Here is a 19,142-nt window from a genome sequence, read left to right on the forward strand (position 1 = left end):
CACACACAGGTACTATCAGCCACTACATTGTCAAACTTTTTCTTCTCCCTACCAGTTACACAGCAGATGTCTGTAGCTGAAGACGACATCTACGTGTGACGACCAATCAGAGCTCACCTTGTCTTCAGTGTGCTGTGCCTCGCCTGTAGAGAGCGCACCTTTACTGTGCTGTCCACTGCCTCTCACCTGTTGTGCATTTTTCACTTCTTTTTTTTTTCTATAAAAGACTAAAGTGAACTTGTATACAGGATTTGTGATTAATTTGTTTATTTCCGTTATTTGAGTTAGAATCAAAAACAATTATTACTGCACTGAGATAATAAAAAACAACTCTATTTGCTATTGAATGTTTGACATTTATCATCTATTTAAATCTTTTTCTAACTTTTGTGCTGAATAAAGTACTGTACTGATAACAGATGTTATATTACTGTCCTGCTCTAATTAAAACAGACGTCTCTCAAAGCTTATTTTGTCTCTGCTTATGGCTTAATACAGAAGGTGTCTTAAATCACAGGAACAGTATAAAAAGTATGAAATGCCCACAAAGTTAAACAAGGAGAAAGAAATACATATTTACAGTTCATGTTTCTTCCACTTTGTAAAGGTTGAAACTTCCTGAGCTGTCAGCCCATTGAAGGTGACCGTCTTCTCACCATTCAGCAGTCAAAGCTCTGCTTCTGTCTGTAAAACCCTAATCAAAGGCAAAACTTTCTTCACCAGATGGTTTGTTACACAGAACAATCTGGAAAGGCATTACCAGAAACTGTCTGAAAAAAAAAAAAAAAAACTTGGCAGGTGATTGAACAAACCCATCTCGTCGATCACCGGCTATCTCAGGGTAACTTCAACCAATCCGATTGAAGGCAGGAGAGCACTGCCACCAGCTGTGCCAGTTGGTAAATCAAACTCTGTGCGAACTCAGTCAAATGACGAGCAAAAACATGTTAATCATCCAGAAAGTCCTTCTTTGTTCTTCTTTAATGAAACAATCGTTCCAGTTCTGATGTAACTGATGTTGTAACAACTAAGCTAACCTCCTCAGGAGCTAACATTGTTTTTTTTGCAAACAAACAGTTGCTTGTCTGGCTGGTCGTTAAACAGCTGCAAAAAATAAAATAAAATAAAATAAAATAAAATAACTTGAAGAAGCTTGAACTTCCCCAATTTCACCAATCTTAGCTTTAAAATGAGTTACCTGAGAGCTGAAATCATATCTCTGTTTACACTGCCAACATTGGCTCCAGCAGAGTGGATAGTGGTGTCAACCTTTACAGCAGAACATGAAACCTGGCAGCTCTCACTGACTACTGACTTGATCAAACATGTTTCACTCTCCAGGAAGGACAGAGACTTTATCCGTTAAAATTCTTGGCAGTAAAAGAAACTCCGTCTGGCAGCAGCTCAAAACTACACACACAGATTCTGCTGATTATCATGTGTATAACACATTTTAAGGTGTTGAAAATGTTTTATTAAACATTGATCTCTGTTTTAAAGTTTGCATAATCAACACGGTGAAGAATTCTTAGACATGGCATAAAAACTGTAGACTATAGACTATTCAAGAAATATAAAGAATAAGAATATGAATGTTGGCAATTGAGTGATGCCATTATCATTTGCAGTTTAGTACAATGACAGTTGTGAAAAGTAGCTGCTAGGTACAGATGATATTTTGGCACAGACTGTATTAGGCAGTATTTGACTGTATTTGCACAAATGAAAGCATGGTGTAACATTGTCAGATCTTACCATGAACTACAATGCATGTCAGTCATCAGTTGAAGTACAGGTGATACATCACAAGCTGCCTAAACTAAACTGAGGATGCCATGATATTAGCAGGGTAAGTTACTACGGCATATGAAAGGGTAACATGGAGATATGAGAACAATGACTGTGACACTAACAAGCACCGCTCTCTCAAACAGCAGGGAGAATCCAGCAGAGCTTATGAGGTTTAGTTCAACTTCAGGGTCTCGTGAAACTTAAGGATGTCGTCCATGGTGTCAGTCGGCACTGTCTGCTCTACAACATGACGGACTCCGCTCTCTAAAACACGATAGTAGCGCTTCACTTCCTGCAGCTCAGAGTGAAGGCATTTCTCCACCTTTTCATGCTCCTGTTGAGCTTCACTCAGCATCTTCTTGTACTTTGACTCAACAGCTTGAACTGTCTCCTCCATTTGTTTCTGGTAGAACTCTCTGAGCTCTGCCTCTCTCTGATTCAACATCTCCACCACCTCCAGGTAGGTTTTGTTGGAGTAAAACTGTCCTCCGTTGTCAGCCAGCATTTTCTCCACTTTCTCCAGCAGGCCGAGAACCTGTCCTCGATCGTTGACTTTGAGATTATTGAAGATATGATGTCTGTCTCCAGCTTTCCTCAGGATTTCCTGCAGCTTGGGTCCAGCCCTCTTTACCAGTTGTTCAAAGTCTGACTTCACTCTGTCGCCATATGTGAAGAGGATGATGGTGTACTTCCAGGCTTCTTCTCCAAAGATCTCCTCCACCTTTCTGACAGCGTTTCTTTCCTCTGCTGTGAAAGGCCCCACCTTGATGACCAGCAGGATGGCGTGGGGCCCTGGGGCCGACATGTTGATGCACTTTGAGATTTCTCTCTTCACTGTATCATCAGCCTGCAAAGTGTCAAAGAGGCCAGGAGTGTCCACGATGGTCACCTCTCTGCTTGACACCTCTCCCTTCTGCTTACAGCACACACTGGTCACTGAGGAGAGAAAATGACAGATATACTCATCAACACAACCTTCTCATAACCGAGAGGTTATGTAAGCCCCACTCATACTGCCTTTTCAAGACTAGAATCTGGAGCTCATACTCCTTCTTGCTGTCTGTGTGAAAGTTACAGAGGCAGAATGAGGGGACAGTTCACCTCTGATCGGCCACCTGAGGCAGACAGAGCTGTAGCAGAGGCAAGACAGCGTCTGCATTATATGTGAAAATTAATACTGCAGTCATACGAGGAAAATTCTCTGTCATCCTGTCTGTCCTACTGACTCCTAGTCACATTTCTGCCCAAAAAACAGGGTCTGTCCCCAGCAGCAGAGCCAGTCAGCTGCCGCAGTTGAATGGCAATGATTGTGTGACATAATTCAAAGCAAAAACCTTTAACTGTCTTTGTCACCTTCCACTATTGTGTTGCAGTTACTGTCTCTGGCAACAACACAATGGTCAGCCCTCCTGACCAACAATTGTCAGTGGATACATGTTGAGATTAACAGGTGGAAACGTGTTAAAAACAAAACAAAACACACAGATCTCAATGTTACAGTGTGTCCCATCATGGCTCATTTGGTTCCGCTGCTGATTTTAAATGATAATTGTGAATGCTCTGATTAATAAATGGGAATAAATTGTGCTCAGTTTGTAACAACATGTTTAGTTTTGTGAACTTTTGGCACCCAGGCATTGTCCTGTGTTCTCTAGGCACTGTGGATTTTTTGTTATGTTTTCTCCCTTTTTTTTAATCGAGCGATTTGCCCGAGGCTTAAATTAATTGGCTCTTGAGCACAACACTTAATGATTGACTTTGTGATCATATTATTATATCTGCAGCCACAAAGTTTAGCTCTAAGGTGAAGAGACGCTGGTGGCTGCTTAATAGTATCGGACTGCCTCTTGCCTTAACTGAATACAAGCTCATAACTGTAAAAAAAAAAAAAAAAGCAAACATATAGTAGAAGTAGCTTTATTCATTACACAAATACAAAGTACGTCTTACCTGAGAGTCGACTGGCAGCTGCATTGAAGACGAGTCCTCCTAGTATAGTGTTTCCACTGGAACTCTTCCCCGATCCAGTCTTCCCAACAAGAACCAGTCTCAAGTCAGACACTGGAACATGGAGATGTAAAGATTCAAACAGTGGCAGTGTTGAATTGCAAATATTACATATTCAGCCAGTATTTCATCTCTTATTGTGATACTAGAGTCTGGAAGTTACGTCATTCAGCTGGAGAAAGTTACTGGCCATCCAACTTTTCACAAGTGATAACCAACAATAAGATGTGTCAACTACGACTCCCAAGGTGCATTTCTTATCAGACAGCCAATCAGGTTTAAATTCTGGAACTAAAGATACCAAATTGACAACAATAAGCAACTTGAATAATTTCATTTTTAAATTCCAGGTCAATTTAGACTGGATTCAGCAACCATGATGACTGCTTGGATCTCAAGTGTATCAAGGAGACTGAGGCTCATGGGTATTTTGTTATTCAGGCCCATCAGCTAATATGACAGAAAAATATATACTTTGTCAGAAACAAGGTGTAACTAATTGAACTGTCAAAGCATAAACTTGTATGATGTTGCACCAATCAGGACAGTCTCTGTGCTTAGAATAACTTGAAATATAGAATGGAGTGACACGGGAACTGGAAAAACAAGATTGTTGTTCTTTGTAACAACAGACTTCTTGTTCGTCCAGTGCACATTTTAAGTCAATTTTTGTGATTCAGGCAAGTCTCTTACCTTAAAACACTACACCAGAAAATCATGGGACATAAGTGTGTGGGAAAAGTTGTGTCAGTGAATTTGATTTTTGTTGGAACAAACCTGATGGAGGTTCATCCATACTCAATCTTCTCCTCCTTTCTGTTTCTGTTCATTTAAATAGATAGAAAGATACAGACAGACAAACAGACGGATAGAAGGGGCATTTGTTAAAAAGTGTTGTTGATAACCCTAAGCCACTAAATTCCATCTCCCTCCAATTTCGTTCACGTATGGTTTTCCATAAACTGACAACTAACAAGACTCTTGATGCTGATAAAACACAGATACTACATGATACCTACCACGTTTTACCAATTGCTGACAAATCTTGTTAGGAGCTGAACCCAAATGTCAGAATTCTTACACAGAGATAAACAAAACAGTCACTTGGGACCTGACAAACATTTTAAAAGACTAGTCCTCACTTTTCTACAAGCTCTGCAGATGATGATTAAGAAAAATGGTTTTAATATGACCTTTAATCTAATCTACAATATGTGTTTGATCAGGCAGAACATCACCACTGATGCATTCAGTCAGTGTCCACTTTGTCAAGTACACCCTTGCAGTCTAATGCAATCAGAGACAGCAGCTCTACCGTGAACTCCACTTTCGTGAAGCCTTTAAAACGTTCAGTCTTTTGGTGACAGAAAATGAAGTGAAAGAAAGGAGTGTGAACACCTTTGTGCCTCAGAACATCAGTCGCTCGTTTTACATAATGAATCTTATAACAAAATCTTGCCCCAGATGTATAGTTTTGAGAATTTTACTTTCAATTTCAATACAGTAAAACGTAAATAATTCATATCCATCCTTCAGTTTCAATTAATAAGAAAGTGCTATATTTAAAATCCAAACCAACCAGCTCGATATATGTTCCGAGTCAATGATTTACTACAAGTTACAGAAGTGACCTTGAATGTGACCAGGTGCGCCGCCAGGGATTTTGGGCCCCATGAAAAGAAATCTAATTGGACCCTTGCATACGATGGCAAAACATTGATGCCGTTTTATATAAAACTATGCATTTTAATGATTTTTTTTATTTATTTTTTTTTTAACTATCATTCCCATATTTGTGAAAAGAACAACATGACAGTTACTTGGTTACTGCTCACTGTCTCCCTTGTAGTCCTGCATGCAGGTCTAATTTATCTCCACAGCTGAAGACTTCTGATTTCCACAAAATATAAACATTTCTCTGATTGTACTGAGAGTTGTGTTGAGCCACACAGTCTGCATGCAGCAGGAATGTTCTCCTCTGTTCCTACTGCAGAGCAGGAAGGTGAGAGTCCCAAACTATACTGACCAAACATTCTATTGTAGTGACAGCTGAATTTGAAAAAAACACATGAAAACACATGCAAATCATTCTGAAATAAATATGGATTATAGGCTATCTTCATTTTATAACTCTTTTAACCCTCTGAAAATGACATAACTGTCTTCTGAAGGCCGTCACAGGCTCAGTTTTTTAATATTTATTTAAGCCATAAGCATCATAGAAATACTAGTATTGAAATGAATCTCAAACATGTCACGCTAGCTTACTGGGAAAGGAGCTAAATATCGCTCCAAATTTGACCTATTTTTAGGTCAGTCAGCACTTAATGACGGATGAGATGAGGATGAGAAACCTGCGGCTACTCAAACTGAGGAACTAGGACTCATGGCTGTCTGACTCTCTTCAATCTTTACAACTGCTGACAGCTTTAACTGTTCTTAAACTGCGCTAGCTGTGAACTGTGCTCACCTTTCTTTTGAAAGAAATGTGTGAGGAGTTGTCTTCCCTCTCCTTGCTTTCTGTACCTTTCTGCCTTTTCCTTTCGTTTAAGACTCCCTGATTCTGCTTTCTTAGGTAAGACATGACATGTTGCTGAGCAGCTGCCACTCCGCTCGTTAAACTGTTTTGCGATGCATCTTCTGCACCTGCAGCTGCAGTGGTGGACTGAACCATTATGCATTGTGAGGGGGGAGAAGAGCCTCAGACAGCCTCCACTGTTTTTTTTTCATACAGAGTAAAGTCTCTCATTTGATTTATTCTGCCAATTTTAAATTAGTTATGACATTAATTACTTTGAAATTTAAAAAAAAAAAACATAGTAAAAACAACATTTTTATTGCAGGCCTTTCGAGAGACCCCTCCCCCATTGGGGCCCTGGTAATCAGTCACACTATTCCCCCCAGTTCGAAGCCCCTGAATGTGACTGATCGCAGGTTCAGTCCCCGGAGAAGATAAATAGTGAAAGGTAGTTTTCACCCCAAAATATCTCCTGTAATAATTATAATCTCCTGTATTCCGTTCAAAAACGATAGAATTGAACATACTAACAGTTTTTTATTACACATATATACTTAAGTTAATTTAGTTAATAAGCGGGGTCCGTCCTGTCGAGACTCATTTTCCCGATAATGGCCGTTCTGTACATTATCCCTGACATAAATAACAGCGCGAACATAACAAAAAGGAAATAGTTGTACCGGCACTAGGCTACACTCATAAATAAAATACTGAGATATGCACGGATGCTTGTTGAATAGGCTCAATCTGTAACTGAAAGTGAAAGCAGCACTGAACTGTACTTTTAGACTCTTTAAATGCAATTAAGTTCATGTCATCATGTAGCCAAATCACATTAAGGAGTTGAAATAGCCTACAGTATTAGCTGAGTTTGAATTGATAGCCATATATTATCCCGACGCTGGTGTTCAAACCTACAAATCAAACCAAATCAAATTTACTAGATACTTACCATACTTTTCAATCTCTGCCATAACGTTGAATATGAAGCCTTATTTCTCCTCTTTATTCACAAAGACGTACGTTTTAAAATGTTTGATTACCGTAAACATTAAATATCAGAATCAGAATATATGCCCGTTTCCTGCCAACATATTCACCATTGACACCATTTTGAGGATCCAAGGTAGAAGGTGGTTCAGTTATTACAACTTCTCGATCCTTCCGGTCTGACTTTTGACTGAGTTTCTCTTCTTGTTATTATTTTCTTTACAAAAAAAAAAAAAAAAAAACATCACCTAAAGAAGAAAAATCCGCCGGATTAACTTCGGGTGAGTTTGGTCGTTTTCTCCTGATGAACTGTGACCTAATCTGTTGATCTCAGGTGTGAGCATTAAACATTCAGAGTCGTCTTTACTACCGATAATGTACTAACAGTAAATGCTTCTTCGCTGCTCGAGTTCCTTGCGAGTTAATTTTAAACGTATCAAATGTTTTTAGTTTTTATTTTAGTTTTAAAAAGGTTCTCGCTCAGTTTTTACTTTGATATTTAGGGATATTTTTGGAACGAAGTATTGTTACTCTTAGTTTCGCTTTTATAATCATCGAACCCTCATGATCTTACATTAAATAGTCGTGTTTTTATTCTATGTAATATGCTCTAAAAAAAACCTTTTTTCTCTGAACTGAATAATAATGTTAAAGTTGTTAGGACTGTAGCTTCGACAAAACCAAACTGGGTCATTGTGATGACATTTCTCACTACGTTCATAACAACTCACAACAAAAAAAAATCGTGCCGCATGTTTTAAAGTGTTATTAACATAATTTCACGATTATAGCCTGCTTACTTTTACTCAATGATGCACTCAGTAGTTCTGGGGGAAAATCTTTACCAGTGACTTATTTTTGTTCTGCCTATAGAAAATAAATGAACAAACTATTTGTTTCCATGACTGAATAAACTGAATAAACGATCTGACTTTAAAGGACGTAACGATTTCATACTGGTATACTTTGTTCATATGTGGCGGACCCTGCCACCTTTCCAGCTTCTAACAGTGTTCTGGACCTTCTTGTCCTCTGGAATCGAAAAGATAAACACTTTGTATACCTCATTGATAATTTAAATTTTAAAATACCAAGTTTGAGTATTTCAGTTTGTCTCCAGGATAGATAAATGATTAGATAGGTATACTACTCATGTGTGTTTGTATGTCCTGTTTCATGAGTTAATGGTTTCCCTTGCAGATATATTTGGAAAAGTGTGTATGCTTTTTCTTAAGTGGTTAATGTCAACTAATTAATGATAAATGTATTTGTGTAATTATACATGGTTCATACATCTGGTCAGTGTTGCATGAGTCCTGCAGAGTAACAACTGCGTAAGTTTGAAGATGAGTGTAGCTACTACTGAGTAATCACCGGTCAGAATGATATCATGTGAATTATATTATGGGAAAGAGTTTGTTAGCATTGTGGCCAAACACCCATTTGCTGTGATGGCTGCATGGCAATTACAGACAATACAAAAACGTGATTTCAGCAAACTCCTTGACTCCCATACGATCAGTTGTAAATGGATCTTTATCTCCAGCTATATCCCTCCACACAACCATGGCTAACACCTCCACACATGGCTGCAGTTAACCTGTACTGCCTGCAACACAGATTTTATTGACAATTTTAACCTCCTCTGGAAACATCCTTCTTCTGTTTCGATGGCATTGACCTCAGTTGTTTAGGTTCACACACTTTAGCTGACAAGTGATTCCTCTCTATTACAATCTTTCCATCACACTGATTGTCTTTCACTGCGTGACACATCCACTCCTGGTCAATTCAGGTCAACCGCATGAATCTCCTCCACAAACCGCACGTCTTCCTTTTGTGTTTAGAAGTGCCTGCTATCACCTCCTGAAGCACAATTCTGCTTCAGATGAATCCTCTGTGACTAATCCTCTGACTAATGACTCCTACCGGCTGTACAGTTGGCACTATTATTTACAAAGTGACAGTCTATAGACACTGTATATGGCGCTTTTGAGTGTACGCTCATTTTCAAATGTGAAATGTCTGATCAATGACCCTACCATGGATGGCAGACCAGACTGTATGATTTCAACCTTTCTATTCTCGTATTTGTCTCATTTCAGTGTTGTTTAAATTTGCACTTTTACTGTTTTTCTTATTTATTTATTTTTCTTATTTTAGATTAATTATATTACATGTTTTTTCATTTAGATTTTTTTGCTTTATTCTTTATTTGTTCAGAACTTGGAGATGTATGACTTGGGCTATGTAGCGTTTGATTGACTGACCACGTATGTGAAATATTAATGCGAGATGTGTTAAAAAAAGTCTTGTTGTGTAGTTGCAGAGAGACTTTACAGAAATACACTTTAAGTTTTGTCCGTGATCTGATTATTTTTGTCGACTCCAGCAGGTGTTGAGTTACTCAAATATGGATCCAGGGACCAATTCAGATCTCACCATTGTCCTTCTGGGAAACACTGGAGTGGGGAAAAGTGCCTCAGGGAACACCATCCTGGGATGCCAGGCATTTGATTCAAGACCTTCCTTTAAGTCGGTGACGAAAAATATCACTGAAGCAACTGAAATTGTCTTTGACAGACAGATCTCAGTAATTGACACTCCAGGAATATTTTTTGCTAAGGATGAAATTAGAGCTTGGTGTCAAGACCTCCTTCAGTCCTCCAGACATTGTCTGTTTCTGGTGGCTGTCAGCGTTGGACGTTTCACTGAAGAACAAGAGAAGGCTGTGAAGGCAACTGTTGAAGTCCTTGAAGCGATAGATGCATTGAAAAAGAGTGTTTTGCTTTTTACAAACGGTGATGCATTGACAAAGATGTCATTGGAAGATTTTATCTTTGAAGATGAAGAAGGTTCACTTCCAGACATTGTTAAAACATTTGCTGGAAGGTATCATCTGTTCAATAATGTAAATGGTGGACAGGAACAAGTCAGACAGCTGCTGATAAAGTCAAACCACCTTCAAACCAGTGACCAAGGATCTCAAGGTATCATGTTATATAGCTTAAACCACTGTAGGCCACTGCAAACTTTTAATAGTCCCAGCAGAAAACTGCTGCTGTTCATAATTAACATTAGCTACCAGAGTGGGGCTTCATGTCTGCACTACAAAATCACAAGCTTATCCAATACGGAAACATATAGAACAGAGAGTTCCAGTGTGAAGTGGCTGAAGCACAGGGTGGGGCTGTTCTCCAGGTAAAGAGCATCACTGGTGAGAGACACCGTGTACATTCAATTTTGGCATTTTAAAGGGACAGGGTGTAATATATTGTATATTTATTGTGAAGCTCCTGATCGTAACTCCAAAAGCTACAGTGGCCCTCACAGACAAGAGACTCATTTTCTAAATATACAAGTATTTCTACTAATTCAAGCAATGAAGTAAAGCAGTATTTAGTTATTTACTCTATATAACTACAAGTTATAACTTGTTGTTTGCAGCAGTCGTCATACACACATATGGAAAAAACATGGAGGCACATGTCACACATCATCCAAAGTAAGACAGTGGAAATAAAAAAAAAGTACTAAAAAGTACTTAAAAAGTTCTGACTGGTCCAGATAATACTAAGATGGTGTAATGAACTAAAATACTAATAGTAAGAAAAAAATAAACAAGCCAAATCAATAAAAAATGTTTAGGTTGTATAGTCATACATAATGGGTAAAATATAATGAAAATATTACATTATGTAGGTTTAGTAACATTAGCAACAGTGACAAACATTTATTAAGGTTTAACGTTACTCTGACCTGTCCAGCAGAAAACACGACACTTCGGTGTCACGCTGCAAATATTTCTCTTTCATCAGAGAATTCCATCTGGGAAAGGCAGCTAAAATCTTTATGATTGTTTTATCCTGTTGCTTGTCCTAATCTCGTTTCATCGACAAGGATTCAAACTCCTGTGATTTTACTTGTACAAAATAAGTATGGCCATCAATCGTTTATCAGATTGTTGTCGCAAATTTCTCACAATACAAATTGTGTAGCAGGAAACAGCAGCTAGCTTTGTCTTCCAACCTAGTCATTTCCAGCAGCCACACAAAACACGAAAGTCAGTCAGTCAGTTACAGTCAGTTACAGTCAGTCAGTTATTATGAAAGTCATCTCATATTTTCAGAGTTTTGGGTCACGTTATGTTTTGTTTTCTCCAGCTTCTACTTCTGGGGTTTCTGCCAGGCTGAAGGAAACACGGATTGTGCTGCTCGGTAGGCCTGGAGGAGGGAAGAGTTCATCAGGGAACACCATCCTGGGATCAGAGCAGTTTAAAACAGACTCTGGCTTCGATGCAGTCAGTACCAAGAGCGTCCGCAAATCAGCAGAGGTGGCAGGTCGCTGTGTCACAGTGGTGGACACTCCTGGATTCTCTGATGAAGTTCTGACTCCTGAACAGCTGTACATGGAGATCATGAGGTCAATCGTAGAGGCCAGTCCAGGACCACATGCCTTTGTCATTGTGGTAAGGGTTGGCCGGATGTCCAGAGCGGACTGTGAGCTGCTTCAGCTTCTACCAAAATTATTTGACAGTGATGCACTAAACTATGCAATGGTGCTTTTTACTTGTGGAGATGAGCTTGGAGGTCAGTCCATTGATGAGAAGATCCAGTCTAGTCGCTCTATTAAAGAACTGATCTCTATGTGTGATGGTAGATACTGTGTGTTTGACAACAGAGGCAGAAAGAGCAGACAGCAGGTTCAGAACTTCATGAATACAATCGATGACATGGTCACAGCTAACAGAGGAAAGAACTACACCTCTGACATGTTTGAGATGGCCTATACATTCCTTGTTGAAGCTGAAAGAGACCAGCAAGGCCAGACAACTGGAACTAATGAGACACCACATGAATCTGTATGGAGACAAGTGAAGCGTTTCCTTGCAAGGTCTTGGTTGGCAAACTCTTGTTGTTTCACAGCATGCTGCATTGGTAGACCGCACACCTTATCAGATGATGAAAGTGTGCCATTTGCATCCACTCCTGCGGGAACGTACCAAGTATAATCACGGATTCAGCAATTGCTTGAGAAGCTCAAACATCCACAGGGAAGTCAGGTGTGAGGTGATCTTATCAAGAATAGTAACACTGTAAAGCAAGATAAATAGAAAAACATTTTCTAAAAGCGTTTCAGATGAGCTTCTAATGTGAGAGAGTGTGTCATCTGTTTAATGTTATAAGGCAGGGGTCACCAACCTTTTTGAAACTGAGAGCCATTTCATGGGTACTGAGTCAAACAAAAGGCTACCGGTTTGATACACTCTTCTGAAATAACAAATTTACTCACTTTGCCTTCAGTTATATATATGATTATTAATGATTAATGGAAACATATTCTAATCCTGGTCTCCTATGTATCTTAAAAAAACAAAACAAAACAAAACTTTTACAGTGCCTTGCAAAAGTATTCACCCCCTTGAACTTTTCCACATTTTAACCACAAATGTAAATGTATTTTATTGGGATTTTATGTAATAGACCAACACAAAGTGGTGCATAACTGTGAAATGGCAAGAAAATGATGCATGGTTATACATTTTGTATTTATTTTTTTTTACAAATAAAACCAGAAAAGTGTGGCGTGCAAAAGAATTAAGCTCCCCTGAGTCAACACTCTGTAAAACCACCTTTCGCTGCAATGACAGCTGCAAGTCTTTTGGGGTATGTCTCTACCAGCGATGCACATATAGAGACCAAAATATTTACCCATTCTTCCTTGCATTGAGAGTGTCTGTGAACAGCAATTTTCAAGTCTTGCCAGAGATTCTCAAGTTGATTTAGGTCTGGACTTTGACTGGGCCATTTGATTTAAACCATTCCATTGTAGCTCTGGCTGTATGTTTAGGCTCATTGTCCTGCTGGAAGGTGAACCTCCGCCCCAGTCTCAAGTCTTTTGCAGGTTGTCTTCCGCGATTGTCCTGTTTTTGGCTCAATCCATCTTCCCATCAACTCTGACCAGCGTCCCTGTCCCTGCTGAAGAAAAGCATCCCCACAGCATGATGCTGCCACCACCCTGTTTTGCAGTGGGGATGGTGTGTTCAGGGTGATGTGCAGTGTTAACTTTCTGCCACACATAGTGTTTTGCATTGAGGCCAAAAACGTCAGATTTGAACTCATCTGACCAGAGCACCTTCCTCCACATGTTTGTGTGACCCCTCTGGGCCTTCTAGGTATTCAGTGAAGGGTTAGGTAAATATCAAAAAAATAAAAATGATTGAAATGATATTAAACCTTGATTATAACCTTCATTCTAATCATGATTACTTGCAAGAGATGACTGAAAATGTATTTTCACAAGCTCTGTTCTTACAGTCTTATCCTAAATGATAAATACAGCACAGCCCTGAGTAATGTCATAATGTCATACAGCATCATCAATCTTAATAAGTAAGCTAAGGCAGTTTATTCTACCCTACAAAGCCAAAGTGAAGTAACTACAATTCTGGTTTAAACATTTTTGTAAAAATTTTTGTTATGACTGAAATCGAACTTTTAGATTTTTGTTTTTATCTCGTGGCAAAAGTTAGTAAATTCTATGTTACTTTATGTCAGCCAAGAAGTGAGGTTAAAATTTCAGTGACTTTAAAAAAACAAAACAAAAAAAAGAAGGTGTAGTAACTGCACTGATGATGATTTTTCTGAGCTTTGGCTGCAGTTAGTGTGGTCTGTAACAGCTGTCCAATAAGACAGGGCTAGATTATATTGTTTGACAGCATACAATTCTATATATAGGTTTGCATAAATTCTACAATGTCACTATATATATACAGTATTATGTCTTAATAGGTTACACCAAATGTTACTTGATTGATTGAATTTTTGTGAATGGCTCATCTATTCAAACTTTTTAAACATGCAAACAATAAAACAAATACTGATAAGACATAACAAGAAAAAAATAGATTTATATTATCAGGAAGAAAATAATAAGTTAATAGTTACTACATTTGGCACTATACACATTATCTTTTAAAGAGCTCTGTATCTGCATAATGTATGCTAAATAATTGGTCGTTTCTTCTTTGTAAGTAGCATTTTTTTTTGCCTTGTTCTACATTTGTTCTGTATACTGTAGATTGTTTGCAGCATGGGTATGCTTACAGCTTAACACCTGAGAATGAGAAAGAACAATCCATGGTACTCTTATAGCAAAAAGTGTAAAAGCCTTTATTGAGATGAGATAGATCTCATAAGAAAATTCTTACAAACAGTGATAATGCATGTTGAAAATGAAATGATATTTAAACATAATCATGATGTTTTCTAATGCAAACAAGTGGTTTTTGTGCATAAACCTAACCAGAGCATAAACTCAGCACTGATTGAGAAAATTCAACCTAAACAAACTGAATGTGGCAACATAAAGAAACGTTCAATTTAACTTGTCTTGTTTTAACTTAGCACCACGTTAATGAACATCTTATGGATTAACGGTGTTCACAAATTTGAAGAATAAATGCCAAGACACATGTTACACATCTGTAGATACAGTGTTGTCCTGCATATATTTAATGGTCTGTATTGAAGGGTAGAGACTTAACTTTACTGTTGACTGCGGACAAATAACAGCAAACATTCTCAAGATCCTATCCTGAGGGGGACTGGATGTTTTTCTAGCCCTTCCAAGACCTCAGGACATCTAAATTGTATTTGTGTTGACTAAAACACTGTTTTAACTAAACCAAGCAATTTTTGTGTGTAAACCTAGCACATTATGACAAGCGAAAAATACCACCTTTTTCTTGAAAGTTAACTTTTGCCAAATATCTACTTACTATGATCCACCAGCACCACCAGCACCACGCTGAGAGATGCTCCACAGAAACAGGTGTGTGAGGTGCAGGTTGATGGACAGTGGACCAAACCACTGTGAAGCATACGGGAGCGATGGCGGGGGGGTGGGGGGAGAACCAATCTTTATGAACATTGCAGTGTTTTCATTGCATATTGTTGTATACTTTTAATTTCTCTGTCTTTATCATCCTGTACATTTGTCCGTATTGATGTTTCATGTGTCTGCACAAGGTGTCGCCACGTAACTTGATCAGACCTTTGCATAGTGCCAAGCCTGCGCAGATCAGGAAGTTTTAACCTTTATAACAACATGTGTGCCAAATTAGCGTATAATAATGTCCACTGTAAAAAACTCTAACCTTTATAGAAAACTTAGTGCTGTCTCACTGACAGCTGTCAGCAGGATGATGTCACAGCCATCGAGGGTCCATGAGGGTTTAGGAGGTGAATTTCAGTTTCAGTGCCTCGTGAAACTTTAGGATGTCTTCCATGGAGTCAGTCAGCACTGTCTGCTCTACAACATGACGGACTCCGCATTCTAAAGCACGATAGTAGCGCTTCACTTCCTGCTGCTCAGACTGAAGGCGTTTCTGCACCTTTTCACGCTCCTGTTGAGCTTCACTCAGCATCTTCTTGTACTTTGACTCCACAGCTTGAATTTCCTCCTCCATTTGTTTCTGGTAGAACTCTCTGAGCTCTGCCTCTCTCTGATTCAACATCTCCACCACCTGCAGGTAGGTGTAGTTGGAGTAAAACTGTCCCTCATTGTTGGTCACCATCTCCTCCACCTTCTCCAGCAGGTCCAGGACCTGTCCTCGATCATTGGTCTTGTTGTTGTTGAGGACATGATATCTGTTTCCTGCCTTCCTCAGGATGGACTGTAGCTCAGGTCCAGCCCACTCCAGCTGTCGCTCGATGTCTGGCCCAGTTTGTTCATCCTGGGTGAAGAGGATGATGGTGTACTTCCAGGCGTCCTCTCCGAAGATCTCCTCCACCTGCCTGACAACATCTTGCTCCTCGTTGGTGAAAGGCCCCACCTTGATGACCAGCAGGATGGCGTGGGGTCCCGGGGCCGACATGTTGATGCATTTTGCGATTTCTCTCTTCACTGTTTGCTCAGGTAACGAGGTGTCAAAGAGGCCGGGAGTGTCTATGATTGTGACCTGTCTGTCGTAGACCTCATCGCTCTGCTTACAGCATTCTCTGGTCACTGAGGAAAAGAAAACACATGACTTTTAATCTGCAACACAAGTTCACAAATACAGGATAAAGGAGATGATCACACTGAGACACGACTGTTCAAATAACATGCAAGAGAAGTTAAAGTCAGGTGCCTGTGTTACAGGAACATCACTGTTTAGGGCCATCAGCATTAGGACTGATGTGTGTGCATCCACATTGATGAACGATAACATTCTGTAAATAGTGGTGCCAGGCACGAGGAAAATGTTTCAGAATGTGGATGTTTCCGACCTGTTACTGCTGTACATCACACAAAGAAACAGAAAGACTGACAATTTTACAAATTAGGAGTTTGATAACTTTCTGTAATGTTATTTGTCATTTTTTAAAAGATATATTTACTTATGCATCACCATCAGTTATGTGATCATCAAAGAGGACATCACTAAGGACAAATTAAATCTTTCAGCACCGAAAATAATTCAGCAGTATGTCTCATATATAATAAAATTCTTTTATATGTGATTTGCAGATTATATATGTTGTTAAACTAGTATGTATTAAGAGAGTATGTCCGAAAACCAAGAATAAGTAATCAGAGTTGACCATCTATAAGGTGTTTCCTATTAGTTAGCAGTTAATTAGATTACATAACAGAAGTCGGCTACAGTTAGAAACCAATATTATAAGCACTCCTTCCGCATTACTTTTACATAAAAAATGTCCCCAAAATCAAGCCAATTTATGAACCAGTAAATTCAGATGTATTTTCATTGGCTGTCTGTGTTCCTGTCATTCATCAAATCACTCTGAAGGTGATCCCAGAGATACCACTGTGATTGTGTTTACGGTTATGTGGTGTGATCGAGCATTCAGTTGCGTAAGAATGACATCTAAAATGATCTATCTGTACGAAGCATTTTAGTCATTGTTGTGATGTGGACGGCTCTTTAAACAGGTTTGTTTTGGCAGCATGACTCTGTGATCACATCGAACAGGGTTTCTTGATGAAATTCCTTCAGTACTGAAATAATAATTCTGCAGAACACAATTCACATCCAACACTATCGTTCAGTGCCAAAGCGGGAAATATTACACACACGACATGCACCTGATGTTCCTTTAATCCACCGACTGTAACCTCATCACACAGCTATGCTAGAGGAAACTGTTAGCAGTTTGTCACATTAACTAATAACCACTCTAAGTGCGTATAAGTGTTACCTGAGGATTGGCTGACAGCAGCACCGAAGGCGTCTCTTCCCAGTATGTTGTTTCCACTGGAGCTCTTTCCAGCGCCAGTTTTTCCAACAAGAACCAGCCTAAAGTCTGATGCACAACAGAAAACAAGGTGTGACACACTGATATTGTAAGAGATGACACACCACAAGATGAAAACAACAGTTAAGTCAATTAATTAAGTTTGACACTCCTTTGGGGTGTTCTTTTTCTGTTATAGATATAATCAGTATTTAGTTCCTGTGCATTAATATTCACAAAACCTGTGCTAATACCATATATACCATAATTAGATATTTCTTTCTGGAAACTATGTTTGAAAGGAGTTTTTTAAAATTATTTTAATTACATTCAAAGGACTGTAGCATTGTAGCAATGACAATAACTGCAATTCTGTATTCTATAGAGACAAGGAAGTTGAACTCTGAACCTAAAATGTATGATAAGGAAATAACTAGCAAATAACACCCGTTAAAGTGATTGTTTTCACCCCTGCTCCACAAAATCATCCCAACTACAGAGGGAGGTAGGTCACTTCCACTGGACCATCAGAGTTCAGATATCTCTGCTCAGAGTCCAATCCACCTTTTTGGCACTTTTTCATTAAATTTGTCACTGGCAGCCAGCTTCCTTTATATTCTCATGTCTCCATGCTGATTAAACATTACAACCTTGAAATTGTGATTTTTGTGTAACAAAAGTTGATTTAATTGTAAAACTCCTTCAAAGTGATGGAAGGGTTCTCACTTGGAGGTCTCCCCTTGGAACGTCTTCTTCTCTGGCGTGCTGTTCGGAGAAAGAGAAACAAATAACCTATTATTTCACACCATGAGGATCACTTATGGATCACCCGTGAGATAAAGTTTGCGGACCGCTAGCTTACGTAGGTTTAGCATCTTCAGAAACGACCGCAGAACAACAATACACTGCAGTAAATGGGTCCAAGTATAAATCAAAAACCATCAAAAATCCACAAATAATGCTCAGAACATCACCAAACTTCAGCAACATTACAATCAGGGTCCCAGCACATATTTCGAGGCATTAAACATTTGATATCGTTGCCGGCTTTGTCGGAAAAGATAAACAAACGAAAAAGAAGCTTTCCGCCATTTTAAGAACTAGAAAGTGAAAGCAAAGCAGGAATATATACATACATAGATACCTACATACACATTAACCGCTTTAAACTAATGAAACATGTCAGTAACGTTTGCTCGACAACTCTTAGTAAAAAAAAAAAAAAGAAAGAAAGAAAGAAAGAAAAAAGAAAAGAAAAAAAAACGACCAACCTGATAAAAGTCTTAATAGCAACAACGGGCTAATGTTAACGTTAATGTAATGACAGATGGAGTAAATCTTCCAACAGTCCTGACGGACAGACTCTCAGTCAGACTATCAAACTGTGAAATCAAACATGAATCAAACTTACGTGATTTTTCGCTCTCTGCCATCTTAGCTCCTTTCTCTACTTTCACTTTATCCGACAAAGTCAGGTGACAGAACAGAGGAAACAAAATGAAGACACACGTGCCTGACAGCTCTACTTCCGGTCTACAAAATAAAACTCTGCTCTGCCAAGAAGCTCGGTCACAAACAAACGCCACCCATCCATC

The 19,142-nt window shown here is 38.9% G+C and overlaps 3 protein-coding genes across 7 annotated transcripts in view; 2 read left to right on the top strand and 1 right to left on the bottom strand.

The window, feature by feature from the left end:
* The window catches only part of LOC119030960, a 33,033-nt gene extending 31,067 nt beyond the window's left edge, over positions 1–1,966 (top strand). Inside the window, exon 7 of the mRNA XM_037118973.1 lies at positions 56–1,966. Within this exon, the coding sequence (XP_036974868.1) occupies positions 56–99 (44 nt within the window). The 3' untranslated portion in view covers positions 100–1,966. The remainder of the gene's footprint in view (positions 1–55) is intronic.
* On the bottom strand, positions 1,964–19,080 carry LOC119031624. Its single transcript, XM_037120205.1, has 8 exons — positions 18,959–19,080; positions 18,274–18,312; positions 17,512–17,616; positions 15,544–16,315; positions 6,269–6,513; positions 4,576–4,620; positions 3,742–3,852; positions 1,964–2,727 (listed from the first exon to the last, which is right to left on the bottom strand). The coding sequence occupies exons 1-8, from the start codon at positions 18,978–18,980 to the stop codon at positions 1,964–1,966; spliced, it is 2,103 nt and encodes a 700-aa protein (XP_036976100.1). The 5' UTR covers positions 18,981–19,080.
* On the top strand, positions 6,743–13,509 carry LOC119030958 (GTPase IMAP family member 8-like). Of its 5 annotated transcripts, none has more exons than XM_037118970.1 (3): positions 6,743–6,764; positions 9,702–10,296; positions 11,470–13,509. In XM_037118970.1, exons 2-3 carry the CDS (start codon positions 9,720–9,722, stop codon positions 12,315–12,317), a joined length of 1,425 nt encoding a protein of 474 aa, XP_036974865.1. In that variant the 5' UTR covers positions 6,743–6,764; positions 9,702–9,719; the 3' UTR covers positions 12,318–13,509. The 5 variants fall into 5 exon arrangements, with proteins under 5 accessions (XP_036974865.1, XP_036974864.1, XP_036974862.1 ...); XM_037118969.1 differs by having other exon boundaries at positions 6,746–6,764; positions 9,699–10,296; XM_037118967.1 differs by lacking the exon at positions 6,743–6,764 and adding an exon at positions 7,316–7,587 and having other exon boundaries at positions 9,699–10,296.
* Positions 19,081–19,142: the final 62 nt, after the last annotated feature.

Source organism: Acanthopagrus latus, chromosome 13 (assembly GCF_904848185.1).
Source record: "Acanthopagrus latus isolate v.2019 chromosome 13, fAcaLat1.1, whole genome shotgun sequence".
NCBI classification, from domain to species: domain Eukaryota; kingdom Metazoa; phylum Chordata; class Actinopteri; order Spariformes; family Sparidae; genus Acanthopagrus; species Acanthopagrus latus.

Excerpts from the sequence above, each read along its gene's own strand:
- LOC119030958 (XM_037118970.1), top strand. The coding sequence starts at position 9,720 with ATGGATCCAGGGACCAATTCAGATCTCACCATTGTCCTTCTGGGAAAC. Across the intron at positions 10,297-11,469 it reads CAGTGACCAAGGATCTCAAG|CTTCTACTTCTGGGGTTTCT; the intron begins GTATCATGTTAT and ends TGTTTTCTCCAG.
- LOC119031624 (XM_037120205.1), bottom strand. The coding sequence starts at position 18,980 with ATGGCAGAGAGCGAAAAATCAC. Across the intron at positions 16,316-17,511 it reads TGCTGTCAGCCAATCCTCAG|TGACCAGAGAATGCTGTAAG; the intron begins GTAACACTTATA and ends TCTTTTCCTCAG. Across the intron at positions 6,514-15,543 it reads AAACTGAAATTCACCTCCTA|TGGAGGCTGTCTGAGGCTCT; the intron begins AACCCTCATGGA and ends AAAAAAAAACAG.